General features: G+C 43.5%; 1 protein-coding gene across 4 annotated transcripts in view; it reads right to left on the reverse strand.

The window, feature by feature from the left end:
- The window catches only part of LPIN3 (lipin 3), a 41,170-nt gene extending 22,159 nt beyond the window's left edge, over positions 1–19,011 (reverse strand). For 2 of the 4 annotated variants that reach the window (XM_051979294.1, XM_051979291.1), the window contains exons 1-8: positions 18,496–18,962; positions 5,667–5,867; positions 5,124–5,219; positions 3,528–3,805; positions 1,522–1,602; positions 1,322–1,402; positions 913–1,036; positions 149–545 (exon numbers count right to left, since the gene is read on the reverse strand). In XM_051979294.1, coding sequence (XP_051835254.1) covers positions 149–545; positions 913–1,036; positions 1,322–1,402; positions 1,522–1,602; positions 3,528–3,805; positions 5,124–5,219; positions 5,667–5,858 — 1,249 coding nt within the window. In that variant the 5' untranslated portion in view covers positions 5,859–5,867; positions 18,496–18,962. The other 2 variants (XM_051979292.1, XM_051979293.1) reach the window with 2 other exon arrangements.
- Positions 19,012–24,689: the final 5,678 nt, after the last annotated feature.

Raw genomic sequence — 24,689 nt, forward strand, 5'->3', positions numbered from 1 at the left:
TGGGCATGAGGGTATAGACCCCACAGCATTAGATAAATTCAGGACCACGAAAATATCATGTGGGCTGATGGCAGCTCATGGAAGCCATCACTGTGCCTCCTCTCTCCTCTCTCCCTCCCATTCACTCCCATTTCCTCATCATTCTTACCCTTTCTCTCTTTTTTCTGTCTTGAAGAATCAGAGCCCTCCTGACCCGTGAGCCCCTGGGGCAGCATTGTAGAATCAAAAGAAGTGTCCGTTTCCTGGATATTCTCAGTTCTTCCCTCTTCACTGTTCTGTGCAAGTGAAACCTGGGAATCTGTGAGTTGTTTTGTTGATGGGCAGAACTTTATTAGACCTAAAGGACTGGTACTCTCAGAGTATGATGGAAGCTTAAGCAGGGAAGGAGCACCAGAAATGTTCTGAGCATCCTGGAGGATAGTCTCAGAGTTTGCCAAAGGGTCAGAAGCAGCTATCTGACATATTGATTCTTCACAAAGAAGAGGATTGATTGACGTGTTACTATGTGAAGACCTCATCAGCTTCATATGCTCGCCTTTCACCACCTTGGGGCAAACAAGCAGGAGAAATGAGATCAGCAGGATCTGGCCCAGGGAGAGTGTGCATGTTTGGGTCAGGTGGAGAGTGGGGTGGGAAGTAGGGGGATGGGGTGTGTTGGTATGGGGAGGGAGGGACTGGGCACTTAGACACAAAATAAGCCCCATTAATTCAGGGATTCTTTTGTCCATGCTCAGGCCTTGGGACACCTCTGAGAGACAGGAACTTGGACTAGTGATCCCTCTGACGGTACTCTATTAAGCCCCATACATCACTACCCATGACCTTGGGGAGAGGGAGCTGTCTGGACCAAAACCTCTCCACATCCTCTTTTCCCAAAAAGAAATGAGCAAAGACAGACTCCCCCTTGCTGACCTGAGGAAGCCTCCCCCAGTGCCACTGCATCTGGGGCTCAGTCCTCATGGCGTTCTGGCTTCCAAATTTTATCTCCAGCTCAGAGTCACTCCTGATGCTTGTTAGATATTCTGAGGATAAACTGCTAGAGTGGTTGCCAAAAAACAAAACAAAAACAAAAACACCCACTTACTCATCTCCTAGCCTAACTCTATTCCTTCTCCTCCTTCTGCTTGCTTAGGACCACTAGGCCCAGCTCTGCGCCCACTCCAGTGTAATCTAGACTAATAGTTGCCATAGCCCAGCACTGAACTTTCCTTTGGAAGTGGTCTTCACGAACCACCATCCCCACCTCCCTCTTCTCTTCCTACAGCTACTTGAAAGAATTCCCACTGTGACCACTACCCTGCCCATCAGCACATACTCTTACCTTTCATTCCGTGAGAATTCCACATCTGAACAGATAAATGAATCTTTGGTTTCTATTAACTCATCCTCTGCAGTGTAGAAGCTAGTAAGATAAGGAAACAGAGTCACTACTTTGACCTCCACCTTTTCCCTTCCTACAGCTGCCTAAAAATTGCTTCCCACAGAGTGACCACTAATATGCACATCGATAGAGCCTTTTACCTCTCCTTGTGTATGGCTTCCATATTTAAATAGAGATGTGAATCTTTATGCTGTGTAGAAATATCCTCCTCAGTTTGGTCTCTAGTAAGACAGGGAATGAGAGTTACCATAGAGTAGAAAGAAGAGAGGCAAGGCCAAACTCCCACCACCCCTGGGCCTTATCACCCTCAGAACAAGGGAAGGCCAGTGCCCAGGTCTTCAGGTTGTAAGACAAAAACACAAAGGAGAAAGAGCTATGACCCATGGTTCTTGTGGGTCCAAAGCCCACCCACAAAAGTCAGAAGGAGACAGCATACCCACTGCCACATTGGTCCTACACCTCCACAGGCCCCAAAGGAAGCAGAGCCCAGAGTTGATGGGTCTACCCTAAATACCTGGTGATTCAAGAGAAGTTTCCAAAGCAGAAATAACTTTAGGCTCTTTGACATTCCTGAAATGAAAATCTTTTCTTTTTCAACAACCAAGAGAAAAAACCAAACGCGAGGTCTTTCTAGATCCTCCCCATCTTCTTTCTGGTGCTTTGTCTCCCCAACTACCTTGCAAAATAACTACTGTAACAATACCTCGTGTGTATATAGTGTTTTAGGGTTAGCAAAACATTTTACATACATTATTTCAATTGATCCTCACAGTTCTACAAAGGAAGTATTATCATTATTCCTATTTTAAAGATGAGAAAACCAAGTTAGGCAGAAAAAGTGGCTTGCCTGGAGCCACATAGCTACTAAGTACCTGAGACACAATTCAAACTCAGGTCTTCTTAACTCCAATTTTGGTTCGTTTACATTTAATTATTTTACACATATTTGCATTTACATTCTTTATATTTATGTTGTATGCTATCTATCTATCTATCTATAATCACCACCTCCCCATTGGAATATAAACTCATTGCAAGTAAGGAGTATTTATTCTTTGTTTTGTATTCCCAGTGCCTGGCATATGCCCTGGTTCGTAACAGGTTTTTAATACTGACTGAGTGATCCAGAGGCTTCTAGGGCCTTGGCATAAGCTACACTCTCCCTGGATCTTTGGGGAGTTAGCTCATGTCTGAAGACATGATTTTTAGGATAGTTCTACAGATTGCCTAAGTGACTTTGGAGATTTTAGTTATTCTATCTACATTTCAATTTTTTCATTTATAAAACTGATTTCTAAGGTACCCCCTAAATTTAAAAGTTAGAAATGGGATCCTGTGAATCCACAGATTGGAATCAGGTCAAAGTGTAATGTATCAGGAGAAGACAAAAAAGGTCACAAAGTGAAATAGGGAGCTTCTGTTTCTGTTTTCAGACTCAAGAAAATGTCACTTAGGGACTAACCACCAGGAACTCCCTATAGGATTTTGCAAAAAAAAAAACAAACCTCCTCCACAAAGTTTTCCCCAATTAACCTCACATCCTCTTGATTTTTCTTCAGTGTTTCTGTCTTCCCTTAAATGACTCTAATTTGTTCTATGTCTGCATTTTATTTCTCCAACTAGGTTAATTCCACCCCCCCCCACCTCCTTTCTCCATCATATACATACAAACAAGGGCAGGAACCCATAGTATACTTCTGTATTTCCTTTACAGAGCCAAGCATTAGGCTGGGAGCACTGTTGTTTCTGTCCAGTCGTGCTGGACTCTTTATGACCTCATTTGGGGTTTTCTTGGCAGATACTGGAGTGGTTTGCTATTTCCTTCTCCAGCTCTTTCTATAGATGAGAAACTAAGGCAAAGAAGGTTAAGTGACTTGCCCAGGTCACCCAGATAGTAAATATTTGAGGTCAGATTTGAACTCAGGATGATGGGTCTTTCTGACCCCAGGTCTAGCATTCCATCCACTGCGCCACCTACCTACACGATACCTGTTGATAAAATTTATTGACCTGCTTTGTTGGCCAAGAAAAAGTCCAACCAACAGTTATCCCTTGGTTCTTTCAGTGGACACTTACTAGAAAGACCTCAACCCCACCAAGTCTGAGGACTTTACACCTCCCTCCCTAGGACGACCTTCTCACTCACGGAGTGGGGCTCAATTCTGTCATTGGTCTGTCTTCTACCACTATCTCAGCCTGCACTTCTTCTAGCTCCTCTGAACTAGTAGCTGGTGTTGTTGTTAGCATTAGCTTGTCCTTCTTCTTGACCTTCTTCCTGCGACGTCTCTTCTTCCGCTGGGACATGGTTGTCTCCGAGCTGTGTTTGTGGACATTCTCAATGAGGTCCAGCAGAGGGTCATTCAGCACCTCATTCGAGCACTCCGGAGGAATAGGGGAGGTATACAGGTTGGTGGGAATCTCCTCCTGGCGGTAGGGGACAGGCCCAAAGCAAAAAGAGTAAGAATTCAGAAGCCTTCCCAGACTGCCCACTCTCTCCATGCAAATGTGCTAAGAAGGCCTATTATCGTAATTTAAGACATTATTCAGGCAGATGCCTAGTCAGGAAAATGGTCAGCATTTTATGTGATGAAACAGAAAATATATTACACTATTAGGAGATTTGAATTCTAATCCTGGCTCTTAAACCCTATAGCTATGGGACCAAAGCCCTTTACAACCTGGTTCCTTCTTCCTTTTCCCAGTCTTCTTACACTATGTTCCCCTTTATTAATCCAGCAGCACTGGCCTACCCTATCTCCCACTTTCCAAACTTTTATATTAGTTATGCCTCCACTCCATGCCTGGAATGGTTTCTTTCCTCATCTCCACTTTTTTGGCTTCCTTCAGATCTTAGCTTCTTCATGAGGTCTTTCTTATTCTCTAATACACCCCCCCCCCACACACACACACCCCTCTCAGATGCTAATGTCTTTCTCTTGCTTTCCATCCACTGTCTATATATCTTATAGGTGCTAGATATTTATATTTTGCAAGTTTCCCAATTAGAATGTGAGCTTGGGACAGATACTGTGTTTTTGTCTTTTTTTTTTACACCCCTAAATCTTAGCTCAGAGTCTAGGACACAGTGAACGATTAGTCAACATTTGTAGATTGATGGATTGATTGAAATCACTTCCATTCTCTGAGATGCAATTTCCTCATATGCAAAGTGGGGAAAAAATTATTTGTACTATCTCAGAGGATTGTTATGAGGAAAACTTGTTGTCCACCTTAAAACCTTGAAAAATGTAAACTATAATAATGATCATTATTTTTCAGGGGCCAAACAGAATAAGTGTTCAATAAAAGATTGTATAATTATGGACATTTACAGAAAACTTGAAGGCTTGCAGAAACTTTGCATCTATTATCTTGTGTGATCTAGTTATATTAGAACCATTAGGGGAACTGAAGTGAAAAGATATTAAATGACATGTCCAGGGTCACACAGCAAGTGTCAGATATAATTTGAAACCAAGGTTCCTCCAAATCCACACCTCACATTTAGAGCTGTAATGGCTCAAGTATTATTGTGTGATTATCAGATCACAAACCCCAGACATCCTATGAAGATCTCACAAAAGTACAGACCCATAGAATGGCCTATCAATGTACCTAGGCCCTCCCTAGCATTTTGGGAGCTGAAAAGAAAGGGGAAAGGGAAGGGAAAGGCAGAAGTTATTTAGGAAGTTTCTGGCAACTGCATGAAGGAAGGAGGACTGGATTAGGGTAGTACACTCACATCATTAGTTTCTAGTTGCTGAACAAAGAAGGCTTCTCCATCGTCTCCCAATTTCATTTGCAGATCTACTGGCTCCCCATTAATTTCGATGTCAACCTGGGAAGAGAGGAATGGATTATGTCTCAATGGCAATTTCACCTTTGCCCTCCCCTTTATAGTGTCCATATTATTTACCTCAACTCCCACATTTTAAATAGGAAGAAACTGAATCTTAGAGAGGTTAAGGATATAGATAGGAAGGAGCAGAGCTGGGGTTTAATTGCAGATCCCTTGAATCCATTCCTCTATTACTCCATGACCAGACTGCTTGGCAGACTTCTGGGATGTCAGAACGTTCAACACCTGCTCTCTACCCCAGGTTAGGAGAGGATACCTCCCCCAACCCAATTACCCAACAATGTAGAGTGTTACCTTATTGACTTGCTAACAAGGGGATTAGGCTTTTCCTTGCCCCTTGACAATGCCCAGCCCCTTGGCCAAGACGATTGAGGATAAGGAGGAACCTGGGGGAGAGCCCACCCTTCCACAGCCCTTGCAACTTACCACCTTCTCCCGGGACCGTAGGACGCCCAGTTTGCCAAAACGCACGTGGAAAGGGGAGCAAAGGAAGGAGCCATCTGGCTGTTTCACTACGAGCACATCAATGCCACCTGATAGCGTAGCAGGGTTCAGGCCCTCGTACAGTTCCTTCACGGTCACATACACCGACTCCGCCAGCTGGCCCACATAGTTCATGGTCTGGGACTGTCCACAAGGTCAATGACAAAGAGGGTCAGCACAAGGCCAGGCTTTACCACACAACCCAGCCCCCTGGCTTTCTCCTAGCCTTTACAGGGTACCGATTGCAGGGTAAAATACCTTCTTTAGATGAGATCAACATTACTCACTGTAACTCACCAGACAGAAACCCTCTCCAGGATCTAAAAGCACTGCTGATATAAGTACCAGTCTTGTCTCACAGACACCATCACTTGTGCATGGTCTCTGGGGTATCACAGATGAAGGAATTGATGGCAAGGTTAGGGTTTTGAGAGCTACAGATGAAACTGGAATAAGGGCAAGGCCAGAACAACATGAAAATCAACAGGAAAGGAATCGGGGCCTCGGGGCTCTTCACCATCCTCGGAACTCACTCTCTGGGCTGCAGGGATGCCTTTCCCTGGTCTCTGAGAGGGGAAGAAGCAATAGTCCTGCACCTACAACCCCTTCAATACCTCAAAAGTCCATCTATCTCCCTTCTTTTCAGGGACCCTTCTGGAAAGGCTTGGCAAGCTGCCTTCTATCTTCAAAGACAGAGCGTGAGAGGAATCTTCCCCTAAGTTCAAAGCAGCAAGTGGCAAGGGGTATCTGGAAGGCTGACTCATCACCAATCTACTCTAAAGATTCAGCCACATTGTGCCCACAGAGATAAGGCTGCAGAAGCCACCATCTTTGTACTTTTACTACCTGCTCCAGAGACTACGTCCCTCACCATCCTCTCCTTCATTCCCAAGCTGCCCTCAGGGAGAGCAAGGCTAGTCTGCCCTCCTGACTTCAGATGCAGAAACAGGTATTCACTAGATCCCACAAGGCTGGCTCCCCAGCTCTTTGTTCCCAGAAACAGCCCCCAGTCTCAACCCCAACTGCACCCCCCCAGACCTGGAAGGGACAGTACCTATCAGCTCCCTAAACACACACACACACACACACACACACACACACACAAGGCCAAGGTCATGGGACCAGATGGGCAGCCCAAGGGAAGCTGCTGAGGCCAGCTATCTTGCTGCAGAGAGTAGATAGCAAGGGAGGACGGGCGGATATGATGGGGCAAGAGAGAACAGCTAAAGTCCCCCCACTTCCCTACTAGCTCTTCCTATTCTTAGGACACAAATATGAGCATATCAACAGAACTGAGAGGCCCACACCCTCAAGCCCTAAAATGGTCAATTAATGCCTCACCTATTCGCTTAATGGATTCCTTCCATTTCTCCCCCTACCTCCTTCACCACCCATATCCCTGTGCCCTATATCTGGCACAAGATCGGGGTTTCCTTTCTGCAATGGGTGTGCACACATGCACGTGTTTGCACATACATACACATTGGCACAGGGTCTGGGTTTCCCTTCTGCAAGGGATTGTGTGCATGCACATACACACAGACCTACACAGGCCAGTCAAATGAGAAAGTGAGGGCGGCTGACCTCCCAGATTCCTTCCAGTCTTGGATCAAAGATCTAATGTTCCTTGGCCTGTTGCTTGGCCACCAGGGAAGCCCACCTCCTGGAGTGTGACTCCACCTTTAGCTATGAGGTCACTCTTCCCTCTGTGCCTCAGTTCCCTTCTCTGTAACAAGATGTGTAATCAGTGGCTCCCTACTCTCCAGGCCCCTCCCCGCTTCCAAGGCAGAGCTTTCTGTCCCTGTTTCCTGTTCCTGAATTCTGGAAATTTCTGGAACTAGTTCTTCCTGGACCTGGAATCTAGAAGGACCCTTAGCCCCAAGCCCCTGAGTCTTCAGAAACAAAGCGAACCCCACCATCTCTTCCTCAACCTTCACCCCAACTCAGGGTCAAGCTCTTTCCAGGCTCCTTTTTTAAATAGCACAGACCCCGTTTGTATACAAGAACAGGGCTTGTCCTGCCTCAGTTTCCCCACTTATTAAAAAACAACAATAAGATGGATGACTCTGGACTGTTGGACCTAGAGGATCAGTCAGGGTCCGCCGGGCAGCCAGCCCCGCCCTCCCCCACCCGGGAGAAGCCACAACAAAGGCGGGCCTGACCGGGTCTCTGCCACACCCAGCCCTTAGCACCCCGTAGCCTGGCCGGCGGACACTGACTGCGCTTTCCTCAGAAGCCTCCCCGAGTCATCTCTAGCCCCACCCCCTAGTCTTACAGTAGAGGAAACTGAGGCACAAAGCCGGTAAATCCCTCGTCCAAAGCATTAGTGACAGGCTTTTGAACCCAGCTCCTCTGACTCCAGACAGTTCTTTCTCCGGCGTACAGGAAGGGGGAGAGAGGGTTGGAAGAAGAGAAGGGAAAGGAACCCCGCCCTCATCACCTAAACAGCCGATCACTCAGTTTTCTCATCTGCAAAATGGGAACAACTCTTGTTTGCTTATGATTGGAGATAGGGTGGATTTGGGCAGAGCAGGCCCATTACCACAGGTCAAATGGAAGCATGGCCGACGCACCTCCCCCCTGCCTAGGAGCCATCCCCTGGGATCACTCGGGGGCCCAGTGACCCCATCCCTCTGGCCTCCAGCTCAGCTTAGTCAGACCACCCCAGCCTAGCTCAGGCTCTGCCCTGGAAGGGGGCACCCTACTGAAGAAGCGGGGTCTCACCTTTCCCAAGCCACGGGGAGCCTTGCAGTCGTGGAACGCAGGCGCCCCCTACACCCTGAGGCAAACGCTGCACGTGGCCCGGGAGCCACGTGTCTGCCCCGGGAGCCACGTGCCTGCCCCACCCCACCCCTCCTAAAGGGCCTTTCTCGCCCGGGACTCGTCCCCTGCAGATTTTGTCCCCTCCCCCCGGAGCCTTCCTCCCCGCCTGAGCCTCTCATCCCACCCTGAATCACCCAGACCATTACCCTAAGTTAGTATTCCCGTCATATCGAGTACCCCGTGGTTGGGTTCATATTCTGGGCTCATACTTCTTGTGTAAATCATTTCCTGTGTGAGAGCCCCAACTTCTTCATCTATAAAATGCGGGAGCTGAACTAGAAAATCTCTAACATCCCTTCTCTAACCCTAAACCTCGCACCGGGCCGCTCAGGCTGTACCGCGGCATCCTGGGTAAAAAGATACATTATGTCAGAAAAAATAAAAAATATATATGTATACTTTTAAGCGCCAAGATTTACAAAGCTCTCTGGGAGAGAGGGGATACAAGTAAGTGTGCAGATCTAGAATGGATTTGACTCCACGTGCAATTCTGAATTTCATGGTCTTTTTACTATATATAGCCCAGTACCCGGACCTAGGTACTCAGCCGCTGAAACGCCACACCGGGGGCCACAGAAAATATCAGGGGCCACCATGCCTCAGCTTCCCCAGATTCAAAACTCTGTGAGATGCTCGCGGCCAAGCCCCTAGCTTCTTACGCCTCAGGCTTCGGCCCCCACTGCTGTAACCTCATTCTCTCTGCTGTGATCAAACACCCAGCCAGCCAACTCTCTCTGCCAGTGTGGACCCGTAGGGGGTTGGAAGAAAGGACCAAGGAAAGAATAGAGAGAAACTGCAGACTAAGGTGTAAGCCTTGATCTGATCCAAGGGCCCCTCACTTCTCATGCCTTTTTTCATAGCCCATTGCTCTACCAAAGTGCCATGTTAACTACAAGTTTGGGGGCGTGGGTCACCCCGAATCACTGCCCTTCCAACTTCAGACCAGACTTCACAAGACACCCTAGTTCCTCACCTGAAATTGACTTTACATACACAGAAAGCACCTTTGGGGAGCCCATGCTCATACTCACTGTCTCTGTCTCTATGTATGTATGTCTCTCTCTGTGGGTGTCTCTCTGTATGTCTGTCTCTATGTGGGTGCCTGTATGTATGTCTCTCTGTGTGGGTGTCTCTCTGTCTGTCTCTCTGTGTCTCTCTGTCTCTGGTGTGGGTATCTCTGTCTCTGTGTCTGTCTCTGTCTGTATGTCTCTGTGGGTGTCTCTCTGTATGTCTGTCTCTGTGTGTCTCTCTGTCTCTGGTGTGGGTATCTCTGTCTCTCTGTCTCTCTGTCTCTGGTGTGGGTATCTCTGTCTCTGTGTCTGTCTCTGTCTGTCTGTATGTCTCTGTGGGTGTCTCTCTGTATGTCTGTCTCTGTGTGTCTCTCTGTCTCTGGTGTGGGTATCTCTGTCTCTCTGTGTCTCTCTTGGTCTCTGTGTCTCTCCTCCCCTCCCCCCTTTCTCCCCTTCAGACAACAAATATATTCAGAGCTTCGTGGGGTGCCCACGCTTCCCTCTAGGTAAGCTACCACAATTATTCAAACCCGAGGGGAGCTGAGTACAGGAACCATGGCACCCAGCTGGGATTACCTGAGGGTTATTTATGTAATGCCTGGACTTTGTCCTGCCCCAAAGTTTATACGAGTTTTTGAAGGGGGAAGAAGGAGGATCCTTCCCCTTCCAGCCTTGGGTGTGAAATAGAGGAACAGCTCCAGGCTCCAGGGGCCAGCAAGCATCGGGCAGGCTATCCAAGGCTTGTTTTTGAAGTCTCCATCTCTGACCCTAGCTCGTTCACTATTATTATTTTAATAAGCATTCGGGTGTTTTCTTAGTCCCATTTGGGGAAGATGGCCAGCCTCACATTAGTCTGAAGGTGAGGGAACTAAGGAGCTGACCGGGGATACACTGTTAATAACAAAGCTGCATTAAGCCAAACTATTTGGACTGCCTTTGCCAAGAAGGATAAACACTGCCCCTTTAACTCTTCCTCCAGTTTTTACTTGGGGTGGCCGAGGGGATTGGGATTCTCAGCAATGTGGCCACCTTGGAGGAGAAAGTCCTCCAGGCCAAAAGGCCCACTGAGTCATCCTCTGGGGCTGATGGAAAGAAGGCAGCTACCCAGCAAAGGAGCTGCATGTCCCCATCCGAAAAGGAAACCTAGGACCTTCATCAGTGACACAGACGGGAGACCTGAAAACCGGGCCATAAGAGAACAGCAACGTTTATGACTGTTTCAGATGTTTAAAGCATTCCATGAAATAGCCAGGTAGCTCTTAGTCATCAATTTTTATTTTATGAAACATTTCCCTGGGTTATTTCATTTAATCCTCACAATGGCTCTATGAGATAGGTATGATTACTATCCTCATTTTTCAAATGAGGAAACTGAGGCAGGGAGATCACCCAGCTCTGTATCTGAGGCAGGATTTGATCTCAGATCTCCCAGATACCAAATTCAGCTACCCAGCGGTAACCTCAGGATTGTAGAAGAAAGATCACACTTATTTTGCTTGGTAGATAGAGAGTTATCTCTCATCTGCCTGGGTATGATCATACCTACCCACAGTCCTTGCTTTTGTCTCTGTTGGCTAAGGCAGGTTAATTGCTTGAGTGTGGGAGTTTTGAATTGCAAGAGGACTAAAGCTGTCCAGCCCCCACATGTTGAGGCTCTGAGAGGAAAGGGCTGCCAATGGAACACAAATCTGCCCAGGTTAGAAAAATGGAGCAAATTAAAATTTCTATGCTGCTCAATATTGGGAAAGGCCTTGGGTTTGCTGGTAAATGTTTAACAACTACATCTTCCCCCCAAAAAAATATGTATGATACTTTAAAATTTAACCTGATTTATTAACTTTTTTTCATTACTTTCTTAAGTCCAAAAGCCAATGATAAAATAAATCAAGCTCTGCTTTATAGCATTTGTCCAATTCTGAAATGTAAATGCTCACACTGCAAATTTAACAATCAGCTTTCATAAACCAGTTTAAGCTGGCTACAGCACACCCCTATATATTGTTTAGGATAGAATACTACATTTCCAGTCTGGGTGAGATAGGGAGACGAATCACTTAATAAAAATAATAATAGAGAATATTTATATCATGCTTTAAAGTTTACAAAGCACTTTTTAAATGCTACCACATTTGAAATTCACAACAAACCTGTAAGGGATATACTATAATTATGCCCATTTTACAGATGAGGACAACTGGGAAAGGCAGTCGTTAAATGACTTTCCCAGAGCCATGCAATCAATAGGAGCATCAGAGGTAGGAAACGAACACAGGATTTCCTAACTCGTGAATCGGCTCTCTATCCAATACACCACAATCCTTCTGCCATGTCAGTTTATTATTATCATTTCAATTTCCACTGTCTTTCTGTGCAAATAATTCCCCGATCTACCTCATCTGGGTGACAATTCTACAGTCCTACTAGTCCTACCAGTTGCCCTACTAGAGGCAATTCTGAATGCTAATGAATTCTCTAATTTTGAATTCTCATGAACTTTAGCGTTGCTATTTAAAACTTACAGGATTGTGATGTAGATGAGTTCAAAGGGCTCTCAGACATCATCTTGCCCAACCTAGACTTGAACAAGAATCCCCTGCATGATATTAGGGAGGCAACCTAGTACAGTAGAAAGAATGTTGGCCCTTTGAATCAGAAAACAAGGATCCTACCTTTGATTCTTGAGACATTGGGCAAGACATTTCTTTTCCTTCCCCTTTGCATTTTCTCAAGTATAAAATGGACTGAATTCTGGAATTTTGAGATCCATCTCTTCCAGTTTTGTATCTCTGGACCTATGATTCCATTAAGGGATTAACTGATCTCTGTTTGGATACCTTCCAGGATTGGAAATCTACTTTGTGAAGTAACACATTCCACTTTTGGATAGCCCCAATTGTTAGGAAGTTCTCTCACATACCAAGCCTAAAGCTGTCACTCTGCCATTTACACCTATTGCTCTGAGGTCCTGTCCTTTGGGGCAGAATAGGGCTGTTCAGTCTTTCTTCTGCATGGCAACCCTTCAGATACTTGAAGACAACGACCAACTCATACTCATGCCAACTCATACCAAAACCTCACATTTACACAGCATTTTTTTTTTGTTTGGCCAAATACTTCCACTTATGTGATTTTGACTACACACACACACACACACACACACACACACACACACACACACACACATATACACACACCCATCTCTGATGAAGACAGGGGCATTCTCACCAACAAATAAGGAAACTGAGGGTCCAGAGAGGTTAATTTGCTTGCTCAAGGTTACACAATTTCTATCACAGAGTGATAGAGCTGGAATTAGAGCCTGACCCTTCTTATTGATCCCAAACTGGCTCTATGTCTCTAATTACTTCTCTATTTTAAGTATCATTATTCTGTCAACTAAGCAAAAAATTCAGAAATGTCTTTAACACTTCTCCCTCTCACTTACACGAACTGATGCTGATGCGGAGTGAAACGAGCAGGGCCAGGAGATCCTTATATACTTCAACAACAATACTATATGATGATCAATTCTGATGGACCTGGCCCTCTTCAACAATGAGATGAACCAAATCAGTTCCAATAGAGCAGCAATGAATTGAACCAGCTACACCCAGCAAAAGAACAATGGGAGATGACTAAGAACCATTACATTGAATTCCCAATCCCTATATTTTTGTCCACCTGCATTTTTTATTTCCTTCACAGGCTAATTGTATAATATTTCAGAGTTTGATTCTTTTTGTACAGCAAAATAATGGTTTGGTCATGAATATTTATTGTGTATCTAATTTATATTTTAATTTATTTAACATCTACTGGCCATCCTGCCATCTAGGGGAGAGGATGCGGGGAAGGAGGGGAAAAATTGGAACAAGAGGTTTGGCAGTTGTCAATACTGTAAAGTTACCCATACGTATAACCTGTAAATAAAAGGCTATAAAAGTTAAAAAGAGAGAGAGAAAATAAATAAATAAATCCAGCTTCAAACATTAAAAAAAAAAAAAAAACACTTCTCACTCTCTTTATGTTCCCCAGTTTTGAAGTAGCTGGTGGTACAGTGGCTAGAGCATGGGGAAACCTAAATTTCAATCCCTCCTCAGATACTTACTAAGCTGCATGATCTTTGCCAAGTCATTTAACCTGTTTGCCTCAGTTTCCTCAATTATAAAATAGGGATAAAAATAGCAACTACCTCAAAAGGTTGTTATGAGGATCAAATGAAACAATATCCATCCACATTATCTATCAGGCAATGAAGGTACTTTGTCACCTGTTCGTCCCTTCCTTTACTACCTTTTCTTTTGAGAACAAAAATCAAATCAAGACCACCAATTTGACTAAAAAGGATATGACAATGGACTGCCCTATTTTCCATTCACCATCTCCATGTCTCCCCAGACCAGAACTCCTTTCTCTGATCACTACTCTACAATGTGTTGTCTCCCTCTAAGAGAATGTTAGTGCCTTGAGGACAGAGACCCATTGCACTTTTTTATTTTTAAATGCTTAGCACATACAATGTTTACGCAATGCTTTTTCATTTATTTGTGTCCAGATAGTTGCCAAGTATTACTCATTTGACCTCTGCAATCTCTTATTCACTTCTTTTCTTCCTTTTCCCACTATTATCACCCTTGCCCAGGCCTTTATTACTACACACTTTCATTATTACAATAGTTTCTCTATTTCCAGTTTCTTGTACTTCTAATATAACCTATGCATCTTACCAGATAACTTCCTGATTTAACTGGTATGGGTACTCCCTTCATGTATCGGTTAACTGTCTGTTGACTATAGGGGATGAGCCTCTCTGGGTTTTATTGGGCTGATCCTTGATCATATCATCCATGGCTATGATATATTACAAGCTCTTCCTGCTTAGTAAGATCTGCTCTTGTACCAACATAGGCTCAAGGGCTCAGGGTTTTCTGCCTGAGAACCTTTCTAAAATACTTTCAGTACAGACAGGAGTTTGGAAATTCTTCACTGACTCATTACTTGTAGAATAAAGCCCAAACTTTTTAGCCTAGTGTGATTCCATCATTCTTTTGAAAAAAAAAAAACATATTTTATTATGCTTTAACTTTTTTTAAACATTGTTTTCACTTTCAAAGGTTTGGTCTAGATCAGGAAAATCAAGCCTCCTTGATACAAAGATATAATCATCAAGGAAAACCAGTCAACTCAGTAGCCCCACTTGACTTCATTCTACAATCTTCATCTACCATTTCTCTTGAGAAGAAAGAAGTAAGTTTTATCACTGATCCCCTCTTATAGTATTGATCATCCATTGATTATTATGTTGGTCAGAGTTCAGGTGTCTTTCAAGGCTGATTTCTTTTACATCACTAGGCCACTGTATCCATTTTTCTTCTGACTCTGTTCACTTTGCTTTGTATTAGTTCAGACAAGTCTTTCCAAGTTCCAAAACCCAGAAATAATATAGAACTTGTCATCTATTTCAGCACTCTCTACATGATCTACAAGCAGTATTTCCAGAGTATAGCCAAAACCATATAAAAATGTCACTGAGAAATGGGTAATAAAATCAAATTAAAATATAAAATATTAATTTTTGGTTTTCTAAATCAAAATACGACCCTCAGAGATCCACTTTCTATTTCAATATGATGCTACTGTTTTGATATTAAATTATATACCACCTCAAAATAATTTTTAATATTTCATGTGGATCATATCTCCCCAGCTCTAAAAGTCATATACATCTTTGTATCATATCCCACAGAACCTAATACAGGGGTAATGTTCCATAATTACTCTATAGGACAAAAAATATATCACTACCTATTGATTTACATTCCAGATTTTCTATGAACTTTGGCCCAATTTTGTTTCAAATCTAGTTCTGCCACTAGTATGGCTTGGAAAAACAGGGTGATGTAATAGATGTATACTCAACTGGGAGTCAAAAAAGGCCTGGATTTGCAACCTGCCTTAGGTATTTATTAAGTATATGACCCTGGCCAAGTCACAGACTCAGTTTCCTCATCTATAAAATGAAGATAATAATGTCACCTATTTTACAGAATTATGAATGAGCAAATGAAATAATGTTTATGAAGCACTTCATAAAAGCACATTATTATGTCCCTTAATATCTCTGGGTCTCAGTTTTCTCATCTAAAAATGAGGGTTGGGAACAGATGTTCCCTGAAGTCCCTTCCACTTCTGACATAATGTCATCCTATGAACTTGAAGTCTACCTCTGATACTTGTTAGCTATTATCTGTTTTCTATAACCGGTGATTTCACTGGGTCCCCCAAAACCTCTGTTTCCTCTTCTGTAGAAGAGACTTGGAGTACATGGTCTCTAATGGTTCTTTCAAATGCTAAATCTATGATATGTCTCTATGACAAGTTAGGAAGATTTGTCAGATGAAAGTGAGGAGGTTCCAGACATAATGATCACTAGTGAGTTTCCCCTTCCTCCGCTTCCTCTTCCTTTTCCTCTTCTTCCTCCTTCTTATCTCATCACTCAAGTATTTTCCCTTTCTGTTTCCTTTCTTAAACCCCTATCTCACATGAAGAGGTAGCCCTCCTCCTTGCCATACCTAACATCTCCATATACACAAGTGATCCCATTCCATCTCACCTTTTCTACATTTCCTTCTTCATCATTTCCATACTCCCACTTAACTTCAGCTTTTTCTTGTCTACTGGCTGCTTCTCTATTGCCTACATATGGATTCATGTCTCCTCCATCTTTTAAAAAACCCTCATTTCATGCTTCTTTCCCTATCATTCCATAGTTCTTTTCCTTTTTGTAGCTAAACTTGACAAGTCTGTCTATAATGGATGCCTCCAATTCCTCTTCCTCTCCCTTCTTAACTCTCAAAGTCTGACTTCTGATCTCATCCCTCAACTGAAACGTCTCTCTCCAAAGTTAGCAGTGATCTCCTAATCACCAAATCTAATGGCCTTTTCTCAACTCTTATTCTTTTTGATCTCTATGGCCTCTGACACTGTTGATCACTCTTTTCTCAATATTCTCTTCTCTCTGGGTTCATTATTCTCTGGCTCCTATCCTCCTGCCTGATTTCCTCAGTTTTTTTTTTCAAGCTCTACTTCCACATCATATCCATTAATTATGGGTGTTCCCCCAAACTGTGCCCTGAGCCCTTTTCTTTTTTTCCTCCATACTATTTCACTTGGTGATCTCATTAGCTCACATGGTTTCAACTATTATCTCCAAGCAGTTAATTCTGAGCTTTAATTTGTTTAGTCCTAACTTCTCTATTAACCTCCAGTCTAGCATCTCCAACATTCCAACTGCATAGGGCACATTTTGAATTGACTATCTCCTAGATATCTTAAATTCAGCATGTTCAAAACTGAACTCATCATTCTCCTTAAATCCTTTCCAAGGGCTTCTTAATTTTTTTTTTACTCACAACCCCTTTTTGCCTGAGAAAATTTTACATGGCCCCAGGTACATAGGTATATGCAATATTTGCTCATCATAAATCATAATTTCATGATTCCCCATATTCAGTCAAGAAACTCCATATTGTATCCCAAACCACAGTTTAAGAAGCTGAGCTCTAGGGCACCATCATTCTCCAAGTCACCCAAGCTGGCAACCTAAGTATCATCCTTGACCTTTTTACTCTCTCACTCCTCATAGCCAATCAGTTGTAAAGTTCTATTGTTTCTAGCTTCACAATAGCTCTTGTATTCCCATTCTCTCCTCTGAGCTTGCCACCACTCTAGTCTAAGCACTCATCACTTCATATTTATTCTACTGCAATAATTTACTGATTAATCTCCTCGTCTTGTATCCCTCCCCATGCAGCTAACAAATAGATCTTGAAACATGAGTTTTACCCTATTGCTTCCCAATTAAATCAACAATAGGAGCTCCCTATCACTTCCAGATTCAAAAATAAAATCCTCTCTTTGGCTTCTAAAGCCCTCCACACCAGCCCTTCCCTACCCTTCCAGTGGACCCCAATATTCTTTTATCCAATAATACTGGCTTCCTCACAATTCTTGGCACTAGATATTCCATATTCAATTCCCAGTCTGGAGCTCTCTCCTTCCTCAGGTTTCCTTCAAGTTTTCTCTAAAACTCTTACCTTTTACAAGCAGCCTTTCCCCATTCCCCCTTAATACTGGTTCCTTTTCCCTACTTGACTATCTCCACTTTATCTTGCATATATCTTGTTTGTACATAGTTGTTTATATAGTGTCTCTCCCATTAGACTGTAAGCTCTTTGAGAAAAGATAGTCCTTTTCTTTTTGTATCCCTAGTGCTTAGCACAGAGCCTGGCACATGATGGATGCTTAATAAATGCTTATTGACTGACTTGCCCAAGTTCTTTCATACAATAAGAGGGAGAGGCAAAATTAGAGGCTACATAAATTCCTCTCTTTTTATGTATTTATATGTACATAAATATAAAATATATATATATATAAGTAAAATATTAAAAAGTGTGTGCATGTTTATACATACATACACACACATTTTGTTTTTAGCAGACAAAGCGAGTAATCCTGATCAGTTCTTACCCTGAGCCCTGTGCTCATGAAGAGGAAACTATCAACCTTGGGCTTCCCAGCCTGGGGGGGAGAGTGGGACCCCTGAGACCCCCACCACATAACTGGGGTTCAGCAGCATGGAATTAAAGGAAGAACCAAAGAAGGGATACCCAACGCATGATCCTTCCAGGAATCAAGAAAGACTATCACACTAGGGAACCAAACCAGTTGGAGAAGCCTCTGGAACAGGGCCCGGGAACTCTGGCTGTCCAGCCAGGGAGAAGGATGGCACAGTTTGGAGGCCTGGAGTCCAAACCTTAACTTGTCAAGGGAAGTCAGACCTGGGAAAAGCTTCCCTACTCCCTTTCTCCGTCCCGACTCCTGCTCTACCCCATAGGCTTTCTTCAGTGGCCTGCCAGCCATTCACGGAGCCTTACCTGGGGGCTGGGCTTGACTCGCGCTACACCTCCCACCTCACCTTCCACCTCCCTGAGCCGGCCTGGCTCAGGTTACCATCGACCTCGGGAGCCGGGCAGGCGGGGGGCCAGACTAGACATTTTGGATTTGCCTGCCCCGCCCCACCCCGCTCTTCTCCTCTCACCTGCCACTTCCCGAGTCCCTCCCACCTGAGCCTGGCAGAGGAAAGGAAGGAGGGAGGGGCCTTGGGCCCAGCCTTTCCCAGCTGCCTCCACCTCTGGCTCCGATCCTCAATCTGTACCCCCTCTCAGGGCAGCTGCTCTCGCTCCTTCTGTTCTGTCTAAGGGCCCCGAGGAGACGGCGGGTGATGGGTACATCTCCTGCGTCAGGGGCAAAGCTGCCAGCCAGCCTGCCTGCCTGGGCTGTTACTCCAGGCCCGGAGACTCATCCCTCTGCCCACCACCGCCCCCGGTCTTAGGCCCAGAGCCATCCTCTCACTCTTAGTCCATTCTCAGGGGAGGGGGAAGCCTGGTTCCGGGTGCCTGGAGATTCCATTTGGAGAGTCACAGAATTGCAGAATTTTAGAGTTAGAATTTCAGAATTTCTAAGTCTATAATTTATTGGTGGAAGGAGTTTCCACAGCTATGAAATCACAGAATCATTTGAAATCATAGAATCACAAGTCTTTGACACATTGAAAGGTCTGCAAGGCTGTGCTAGGGGCTGGGGCTACATTAATTACAAATTAATCAGTCACTGTTTTCAAAGAGTTTCCCTGCTATTGGTATTGAGGTCATGGGTGGGGCCTCCCAGAACCATTTATTAACTAACTACAGGGACCAGGAGGATCCTTGAATGCAGCGTCCATAGAGTAGACTGGAGCTATTCCTTTAACAGCTGGCCACTTCAAAAGATACAGATCCCCCCTGGTGGCCAGAACCCCAGCTCCAAGAAACCAAAAGGAACCAAGACTTCCCTGCAGCTCCAGCTAGTGATCAAACAATTTTTCATCTAAAATGAAACGGAGCCAAGACTTGGAGGTGACAAGTCAGACACCAAATATTCTGGCAAATCCTCTTCTATGTTGAGATCTGAGGGAGTTAAGGAAAAATGGCCAATAAATCATAGCCCCCTGAAGGGTCTAGAAGTGAAAGTGAATTGGGGGTTCTCTCTTCTACTGTCTTCCTTGTACAGATGAAACTGATACCTAAAGAAATTAAGTGATTCAGATAATTAGGATTAGAGAGAAATTTGAACCCAGGTCTCTGAATCCAATTCCACTGAATCACAGACATGGCTAAAATAATCACAAAAAGACTTTTCTGACCATAGGAATCATTAGGTATTGCTTTAAAGTCTGCCCTTATCACAGGCTGAACTCCCACTGAGGATGGGCTTTAGGGCCTGAGCAGACAGTAAGCTGGACATTTCCCAATTCCATTCCTGGCAAGAATGTGGAGAGAATGTGCCCCTCATCTTTTAGCTTCTAAACCTAAGTAAGGGATTTTGCTGATCAGTGCCCCTACCTGGCCTCTGATGACCTACTTGCCTCCTTTGTCTCAAAAGGCCCCGAGCTTTCTTCGTATTTTCCTTAGTCCAAAGTGACTTTGAGGAACCATTTACTCCATTCCTATCTTGTATCCCTAACTCCTCCTGCAGAAGTGGGGCATTGGGCAGAGAGCCAGAAGTTATGGCAGTCTACTGCATCTCAGCAAGGTGGTTAAAACCACTTTGAGATTACATTTCCATAGCTGGCCACCAGAGAACAGGTCAGAACCAGCCTCCTCTACTCCCATTTGTCATTCATACCCCCTCACTGGATAAGGCCAAAGAGAATCACTTTCTCAGTTTTGGTTTTGTTTGAGATTAAATGCATTCTTAAAAGCTTATATGTTGAACATTAATACAGCCAAATAAAATTAATTTTCCTTCTTTGGCTTTTTTTCCACTTTGCATTATTTCACAAATATCTATCCAGATTTCTTTGTGTATTTCTCACTTGGCAGTCTTAATTGCATTAAAATAGCCTGTTATATTATTGTGCCACAATTTATTCAACCCTCATTGATGGGCATTTAGGTTGTTTTCATTTTTTAAAAATTGCATGTAATTCTGTAATAAAAAGCCTTTGAATAAGTAGCTCTCAGAAAACATTCCCAACAATGGAATTATTGGATCAAAGGGTATGATTTTGTAATGTTGATTAAATCACATAGACCTTTTCCTTAGTGAAGGTTAAAAGTGCCTCAGACTAACAAGGTTTGCCCTTTCAAATTCTAGGCTCACAGGTGTTTGAACTTGAAGGAATCTTATAGCATTTACTGATTAAATTGACTGAGCCCCACCATGAAGAAGTTAATTGCTCAAGGACACCCAACTAAGGACTGAGCTGGGATTCCAGCCCAAGTCATCTGAACTCAAATCCATTTGTTCTATGCCATGGTGTCCTGGACTTCTCTAGCACTCCTAAAGAAGCAGATCTCAGAGAGGAAGGATTCTTATGTGATTCTCAAGAAATTCTCTACTGGCTAGACTCCTAGTCGCTTAGGGCTTATGTGGAAAATCTGACATTTTTTAAGGCAGTCTAACCTGGTAGAGAAAGGTCTCCAAGGGACTAAAGTGTCTCTCTTGACTTACAGTGTAACATATGATGGATGAGGTAGGAAGAATAGGGAGAGGGTAGGAGTAGATGGGACGGAAGAGTGCATGATTGAATTCCAAAGGCTCCTTGGGCCTAAGTTTGAGTCTCTGATTTTTGATCAATCTCTTCCACTTTCTGGGCCTCCATTTTCCTCTTTATAAAATTAAGGAAGTGGATTAAATGATCTGTAGGCTCACTTTTAGCACTCCCATTGTGTGTGCGCCTCAGTTTCCCTATTCATCTCATGGGTAAACGAGTGATTACTTTTTCTTATTTCACAAGGACTGAGTTAGTATTTTCTGAGATGCTTACAAGAAAGACACCAACAAAGTCAAAGCTTCTTTTAGTCTTAATTTGCTACTCTCAGAAGAGAGTGCCCTGAGTTCCATGGTGAAAGAAGAAGTAGGTGGGAAAAGGGAAAGAACACAAGTCTTTCTCTGCGTGTGTGATGGAGGGAGTTTCCACAACGGAAGCTGAAATGGAGGTCAATTCAAAGCAACATCTATTTATTAAGCACTATGTGCCTGACATCATGCTAAATAGTAGGGATACAAAGAAAGGCTCCTTTTCTCAAGGAGATCACAAATTACCGGGGAAGGCAAAATGCAAATAGTTCTGTTGAAAGTTGCTGCTTGCTGTCATTATTGCTGTTGATCCTTCCTCCTCAAATCATTGACATCATGAGCGTGATGATTATTGATCTTGAGTTGGATTTATGTGAGGCAGAGCTGTGCAGTCATAGTTGGACCTAAGGGAAGACACAAATATTAGGGAAGACTAGGAAGGGCCTCTTACAGAAAGTGGGTTTAAACTAAGACTTACGGGCAGCCAGGAAGGAGAAAGTTACAAGTGAGGGAGACAGCCGGTGAAAATGCACTGGGATAAAAGATGGAGTAGCAGCAGATAAAGCACTAGGCTTGGAATCAGATATTTCCTCATGAGTTCAAACCTGGCCTTAGACACCACCTGTGTGATCTTGAGCAAGTCACCCAGCTCTGTTTTCCTCAGTTTCCTCATCTGTAAAATGAGCTGAAAAAAGAAACCACTTCAGTATCTTTGCCAAAAAATCCCAAACAGGATCATTAAAAACAGGACATAATTGAACAATGGCAACAGGGAGATGGAGTAAAGAGGAACTGTTAAGAACAATAAAGAAGCCGGTGTTATTAGGTAGAAGAGTATGTTAAAAAGAGTAAGATATAAGAAGACAGGGAAAATAGAAAGGGGCCAGGTTATGATGGGCTTTAAAAGCCAAACAGAATTTTATATTTGATTCTAGAGCAATAGGGAGCTATTGAAGTTGATTGAATAGAGGAATACCTGGTCAGATCTGTGATTTAGGAAGATGACTTTCCTAGCTGAGTGGAGGATTTAGTGGAGTAGGTAGAAACTTAAGATAAGGAAATCAACTAGAAGGATATGGGAGAGAAAATGCTGAGTTGCGAAAAAGACTGGGACAGTTTTGCCAGATTGTAGTTTGTAAAGGGGAGCACAGTGGAATTAGCTTAGAAAGGAGAAGGGGAACTTAGCATTCTTTCAAGGAGACTATGAGCTGCTGTGAGGTAGGAACTTTTTCTTATATTTTCCATGACCTAGCCCAGGGCCACGCTCTATGGATATTAATTCTTAAATTAACTATTGAGGAAGGACAGTGATATTCAAGGCACTCCTGATCCTCTCAAGAGGCACCTTAAATCCTAAATGTAAAAACAAGACAATATCCTTAAAGAAAATGCTTTGAATTTATTTTTTTTAATTAAATCAAAATAACCAAAACTGCGTGGTGATGGAAGGAGTGAGAAATCCATCCCTAGATCTTGATTTTGTCAAGCTGTCATTTATGACTAGGCTCCAACAATGAGGAAATCCCACTTCCTCAGTGACAATTGTTAAGTCCATTACCCAGTGACCCAGCTAGGAAACAAGACCACATCCTCCCCTTCTTGGGCAAAGGGATGGAATGTGTGTTCTAAATTATCTTTCTGGAAAGATAGCTGCCGCTTCTGGACACCAGAGGGCAGTGCTTCCCGTTTAGTTTTGGGTTTTATTTGCTTTGCTTCACTTTGTATTTTTACCGGCAAAATCACTTCCATCCATATAGAAGTTAGAATCCTAGAATTATGGTCTGAAAAGGACCCTCAGAGACCACCTAATACAGCCCCCCACCACCATCACAACCATCTCCTCCTCACACACCGTTTTACAGAGGGGGGATGTGACTCAAATCCTCTCGAGCTCAAGGAAGCAAAAGTAGGATTTGAATCCACTTGGATTGAGTCCCTATCGTGTGCCTTCTGTTCCCATCTTCACCTCTCCAATTCTTCATATAATTGCTAAAGCCACGGCCTTATAGCCCAGGTCCTTCATTCCCCTATTCAGAAGCAAACATTGATTGGCTTCCTGTCACTTCTGGGATAAAATACAAGCTCTTCAGCCTCCCAGTTTAGATGCCACCTATCTTTCCAGATTTATTTTGTATTACTCTGCTTCATATGCTCTGTTCTAGCCAACCCGGGGACTGTTTGTTCTCCAAACTTGGCATGCCATCTCCCCTGTCTCCCAGTCTTCCCACCCGCTGTTCCCAGGCTTTGGAATGCCTCCGCTCCTCAGCTCATGTGCTCATATTCAAACCCGCAGTAGACTCAGGCCCGCTAGGGCAATTTCCTCTCATTTTAGTAAAATGGATTCAATATGTTTTCTTTTAAGTTCTTTCTTTTGAATTTTAAAGACACTTTTGGAGATACTAACAATAACTAGGGCATCGCTATATTTTGATCAATCATTTATTTAACAAACAATTATGGAGCAAGGCCTCCAATTTCATGGGGTAGGCCATGCAAGGCATTGTCGTTTTCCCTGACTCTTAACCACTGACTGTTTACTACTCTATATGAAACAGCTGTTTCTCCATCTATTACATGAGAATTTTGGATTAGTCAAAGCTTCTTAAATTGTGGGTCACCTAACTGAATGTAGAGGTTGTGAAATTATGATTTATTATCAGTAAAAGTTTGATTTGTTTACCTATTTTACATATCTATATACCTGGGATTCCATAAAAATTTTTTGGATAGAAAGAGTTTGCAAGTGGAAAAATGTTTAAGGATCCTGGGACTAGACTACCTCTAAGGTCCTTTTAAGTCATAACTACAGAATGGTAATAAGGACTATCTACCAAAGTACCAGTGTCCAGTGCGGAGGGTGAACTGCTTCTCCTAAAAGACCACCTTTTCCATTTGTCCTAGGCCATCGCCCACAGGATCCCGTGTGTCCACCTTTCAGGCGCTATCTTCCAGTCCCCAAAGCAGTGAATCAGGCCGTCTTAGAGATGGCTGGTCCCTCTCCCAGAGGAACTTTACCTGCCCAGAAAACCCTGATGAATTATGTTCCACCCCATGTCCACATGCAGCTTTACTCTCCCACATCCTGCCTCCCAGAACTGAATTTGCTCCAGGAATCAAGGTTTTTAGTTTTACTCAGTTTTTCAGCTCTAAGTCTCATACTCTCTTCCAGAAAGGAGAGGCAAGAAACCAGTGCATCAAATCTTGTGTCTGCCCCACAAGAGAAGCCAGC

This window comes from Antechinus flavipes, chromosome 2 (genome assembly GCF_016432865.1).
Source record: "Antechinus flavipes isolate AdamAnt ecotype Samford, QLD, Australia chromosome 2, AdamAnt_v2, whole genome shotgun sequence".
Taxonomy (NCBI): Eukaryota; Metazoa; Chordata; class Mammalia; order Dasyuromorphia; family Dasyuridae; genus Antechinus; species Antechinus flavipes.